At 39.3% G+C, this 5,321-nt stretch overlaps 1 protein-coding gene across 1 annotated transcript; it reads left to right on the plus strand.

Annotated features, from left to right (window-relative positions):
• Nucleotides 1-3,341: 3,341 nt before the first annotated feature.
• TAS2R5 (taste 2 receptor member 5) lies at nt 3,342-4,232 on the plus strand. Its single transcript, XM_004474319.1, has one exon. It carries the CDS (start codon nt 3,342-3,344, stop codon nt 4,230-4,232), a length of 891 nt encoding a protein of 296 aa, XP_004474376.1.
• The last annotated feature ends 1,089 nt before the right edge of the window (nt 4,233-5,321 follow it).

Below are 5,321 nucleotides of genomic sequence, written 5' to 3' on the forward strand. Positions count from 1 at the left end.
GTGGCTCACCACTTTCTCTTACACAGGTTGATCATTGTGGTTTGTTTCCAGTGTAAGCCTGTTTCTGTTTTTCCAGAGGAGCCACTGGATTCATCATCTCAATGTCTTCTGTGCTAAGCCAGGCTAGCCTGTGGTTTGGCACTTTCTTTAGTGTCTTCTAATATACTCAGCCTTTGTTTCCCCTGCCTTCTTGTGACTGGAGCAGAGAGCTTGGAGTCTGGGGTCTTTCTTCTGGGGTCTTTCATAATCACTTTGCACTTATTTCTTCTTTTTGGCTTGAAGCTTTAAAAACCACTAACAGGAAACAACAGCATCCTCCTCCCCATTTTAAATGTGTTGTTTTTATATATTGCAGTCCGCTGCATGAAACTGATTGTCATTTGTGGTGTTTCTTATTTCCTCTGGCATGCTGATTTTTTAAAAAAAATCAACATGAGAAGAAGACAAAGGACCACACAACTGTACGGAGGATGCTTGAGCCAAAGTTCACTTCACTGCTCTGAAACCCCTTAGCTATCTTTCTCGTTTATATGGCTTATGCCTTGGCTAGCTTCTCATCATATACAAATCTCATCATCTCTGAAGCATTCATAACTGACCACACTTCTGTTCATTTTATCATAATGACCTTATGGAATAGACATAGCAGAGAATTCCTTGGAGGGTGTTATATTCTTGGAGATCATAGAGGCCATGGCATGGGAGAAAGATCTAGTAGGCTCTTACCCTGGATAAATGCCAACAGTGAAATTAATTTACTCTACAATTAAGTAAAATTAATTAAAATTTTAATTCCCAATTCTTCTCATTTTTTCTTTGATTTTAAAATAAAATGAAAGGGTAACATGAAAAACAGTCTAGAAACTAGAGCTGTTGCTCTCTAAGCAATGCAAATGTGTTATTTTAATAAACACCAGACATAATAATTGTGTTTTGCATGGAAAGTGTCATATTTTTCTATAGTACTGAAGATAATCCACTTTTCTTTGCCAGCACTCTGACTGTGACTCCCCTGTTAAAAGGAAGTAGAAAATAGTTATAACTTTGAAATTGTGTTTCTAAAGAGATGGACCTGACGTTAATTGTTAGATATCATTTATGCAAGCATTTTTCTTATTGGAATTAACCAAATAATAATCTCAATTCTGTATGTGGTTTGTTTAGTCTTTCTTAACACCTGTAGTAAAATAGTCTGTCAAAATACCATCTTTATATTTCTGGAGATCTTTTTTGAGGCCCAGACTAGGCTTTCTGGAAATAAGTCAGTTGGCCTATATAAAGTTCCATGACCTATATAAAGTTCCACTGCCCAGGATTTAGAGCAGGGTGCGGTAGGAGAGAGGCAGTCATGTCTGCTACAAAAACATTGCCAGAGAGCTGCTCTTGAATGACTTCAAGCCTCACTCAGGTTTTCTGGCCAGTGAAGATTCTTCCCTGACACTCCATAGCCTTTTGCTAGGGTTTTTGGGTGCCAGTTTTGTAGCTGGATGGAGATGATGCACAATGCAAGCTCCATGGAAGCAGGGTTGTGTATTGTTCCATGCTGTGTTCAAAGTGCATAGTACATTGCCTATGTAAACTTTATCAGAATGAATGGACTTTCTTGTCCTGTAATTCCATTATGTTTTGACTAGGGCAAGTGAGGCCTGGAGAGCAGCAGTGGCCTCTCCAGAGCTTCAGAGAGAGCCAGAGGCAGCTTTGGGTCTGAAGTCCAGGTCTCCTAACTCCCATACAGCTGTGTTCCCTCCATAACCCACACTGCCTTCCTAAAAGGCTGCCTTGACTTTCTTCCTTCTTTCTAATCCAATTCCTCTTTCTCCTAATTCCCTCACAATCATTTCTGGTCTGGTCTGAACTCTGTTTGTATTCTATTTACTGTGTTACAACAGAAACTTAGCATCTTAAAACAACATACATTTCTTATCTACTAGTTTCTATGGATCACGGGGTCTGGGAATGGCTTAGCCTCTGATCAAGGTCTTACAGGTTGCAGTCAAGGTATTGGCTGGACTACATTTCTCTATGAAGCATGGTATCTTCTTCCAAGCTCACATGGTTGTTAGTAGAATTCAGTTTCTTATGCTTATAGGATTGTGGTCTTTGCTTGCTGTCATCCAGGGGCCACTTCTAGCTCCTACAGCCTTCCCAGTTTCTTGTCACGTGACCCTCTCACAGGTCATCTTACAACATGGCAGATGAATTCTGCCAGGCCAGTAGAGGAATCCCGTTCTTCAGAAAGATCTAGACCCTCTTTTCAGGATTTCACCTGATTAATGCAGGCCCACCCAGGATAATTTCCCTTTTATTGAACTTGAAATGGACAGATTTGGGACCTTAATTACATCTGTAGAAGCCCTTCACTTTTTGCCATATAATATAACCTAATCCCAGAAGTGACATTATATCCACAGTCCCACTCACATTCAAGGGAAGGGGATTATTCAGGATGTATACAACAGGGGTTGTGAATCTCAAGAGCAATCTTAGAATTCAGTCTTTCCACAAACACATTTATACTGGGTTAGTCTCAGGGAAGTTGGGATCTGAAGGACAATAAATGGAGTGCTATTCCTACATTTCTTGATAATTGTGCTGCTCTTTTTTCTACCAATTGTTTGAGGTCATCTTCCTTAACCTTGATGTGAAATATATGTTAAGGGAAGTAAATATGGATAATTGGCCATAAAGAGCAGATAGCCTCAAAGACACTGTTTAACAGCCACGCCCCCTTATCTGACCTCTTATGTCTTCTACGACTTGGCACTTAAATATAATGTATTTTGGTTCCCTAATTATTTTCTCCCCTAAACTTCCCCTAATTCACCTTTTCATAATGAAATTTCTTTTCTATTTCTGGGCTTATTCAGCTTTTATCCCATGTTCAATGTCTCTTTATGAAAATAAATTTCTTTTTTTTTTTTTTTTTTTAATAGCATATGGACTCATATCTGACACTGTATAGAAACTGAGGTTGTTTGGATTCCATCTTTTTTGTTGTGAAGTCTTGTTATATCATGTGCTGGTGTCTAAACATTAGCCCATGACTTTTGAAATGGACAGCCTGTGTCTGTGGTACTGTTTCAAATCTCAGAGTCTAAGTTTAGAATTCATTCATGTAGATGCAAATACATGCAACTGTAACTTCTAAACTCTCTGTTCCTGGTCACAGCTGTTCAGACCCTAGAAGAACAAGGTCAAACACGGGTTTTCCAGTGTGAAAATTCACCGAATGTGGATCATTACCAGGGGATCTGAAATTCAGCTAGGAGCCGAACAAATTCATCAACCCTGAAGCAGGATATTTTCCTGGGACTGCTGTGAGAGAACTGCCCACCCCTGACATGCTGACTGCCTTCCAGGGACTGATGATGGTGGCAGCAGTAGTGGAATTTCTTATTGGCCTGGTTGGAAATGGATTCCTTATTGTCTGGAGTTTTGGCGAATGGACCAGAAAATTCAGGAGGTCCTCATACAACCTTATTGTCCTAGGCCTGGCTTTCTGCCGATTTCTCCTGCAGCTGCTGATCATGGTGGACTTTAGTTTGTTTCCACTTTACCAGACCAGCAGTTGGCTTCTCTATTGCAATATCTTCTGGGTCCTGGTAAGCCAGGCTAGCCTGTGGTTTGCCACTTTCCTCAGTGCCTTCTACTGCAAGAAGATCACGACCTTTGAACACCCTGCATACTTGTGGCTGAAGCAGAGGGCCTGGAGTCTGAGTCTCTGGGGCCTTCTGGGGTACTTCGTGTTCAGTTTTTTTCTTACAATCCATCTTAACCTCCAGCCCCACAGTCTTTTCCTAGGAAACAGCAGTTTCCTATACCCCACTTCAAATTGGACTTATTTGTATTTACTCAAGTTCAATTCAGGAAGTTGGCTGCCTTTCATGTTGTTTATTGTTTTCTCTGAAATGTTGATTGTCTCTTTGTATAAACATCACAGGAAGATGAGGGTCTATACAACTGGTAGGAGGGATGCTCAAGCCATGGGTCACATCACTGCCCTGAAGTCCTTAGGCTGCTTTCTTATACTTCACATAGTTTATGTCCTGGCCAGCCCTTTCTCCATCATTTCCAGGTCTTCTTCCCCTAATCTCAATACTTTCTTCATCTCCAAGACCCTCATGGCTGCCTATCCTTCTCTTCATTCTGTCATACTAATCATGGGAAATTCTAGAGTGAAACAGATATGTCAGAGAATCTTACAGAAAATAGTGTGTGCTTGTAGATCCTGAGGACTGTGATCTCAGGAGAAAGGTCTGGTCAGGGTATTTCTTGGAGATGCTTTTTTGTTAGCGCTCTCTCTCAAAATAAAAAAAAGCTTTTATGTTTTAAAAAATTTTCCTTTTTTGATACCAAAGCAATTAATGGGCAACAGGAAATAGAAAATTAAAGTCAATGCTATTTCTTTTTTGGCATTTCAAAGTACATTATTTTAAGGTATCACAGCAATCAAGGCTGGAGCTTTATGTTTGATAAAAGGTGTTATATTATCTTCATGTCAAGCAAATAATTTACTTTTTATATCATACATATTAATTGTGCTTTTCATATTATAGGATACAAAGATTAGAAACAATTAGTATAGTGACCTTTAATTTTATGGTGTTCCACTGATCTATTAATGTTGATCATTTAGAAAAGCTTTTTAAAAAAAGAATTATTAAATAATTATTACGTTTTTCTACTCTAGTAATGATGGCCTAGTTATCTGATTGAAAATAAAACAAAGGAAAATACTTTCTTTATATTTCTGGAAGTTTCTTTGTGCCCTCGATTTGCCTTTCATGATATAAGCCAATTGGCTGCCATATTCTGTGTTAAGTTTCAATGTCCAGGATGGTGTGGGGAAAGGTGGGAGAGTGCTTTTGTTTTAGAAAAGTAGCCAGAAGAATCATGCTTTCTGATGAGTTCAAGTCTTATGCTCTTTGATCAGGTAACAAATCTGTCCACAATGGCCTCTCCACAGGCTAAAGTCGGAGTTTTAGAGTACAATATCTTTGAGCTTGATGGAGATCATTTAGAAGGTCAAATCCATGGAAGCAGAAGCTGCATCTATTTTATTTCCTCCGGTGTCCCTATTGCCTACAACATTGCCTGGTACATAATGAACAGTAAATATTTTCTAAATGACTGGTTAACTTCATTAACTAGTCTTACAACTCTTTTATATTAAAAATAAACTGAGGCCCAGAGAGGGACAGTACCTGTTCAGGGTTTCATAGGAAGCCTGTGGCAGTGCTGGAACCAGACCTCGGTTTCATGTCTTCTGGTCAGAACTCATTCCTTTATATCATGATTCCTTTCTAAAGAACTTGCTTGTC

Source organism: Dasypus novemcinctus, chromosome 5 (genome assembly GCF_030445035.2).
Source record: "Dasypus novemcinctus isolate mDasNov1 chromosome 5, mDasNov1.1.hap2, whole genome shotgun sequence".
NCBI classification, from domain to species: domain Eukaryota; kingdom Metazoa; phylum Chordata; class Mammalia; order Cingulata; family Dasypodidae; genus Dasypus; species Dasypus novemcinctus.

What these genes read in the sequence shown, in the direction of transcription:
- TAS2R5 (XM_004474319.1), top strand. Translation starts at nt 3,342, where the DNA reads ATGCTGACTGCCTTCCAGGGACTGATGATGGTGGCAGCAGTAGTGGAA.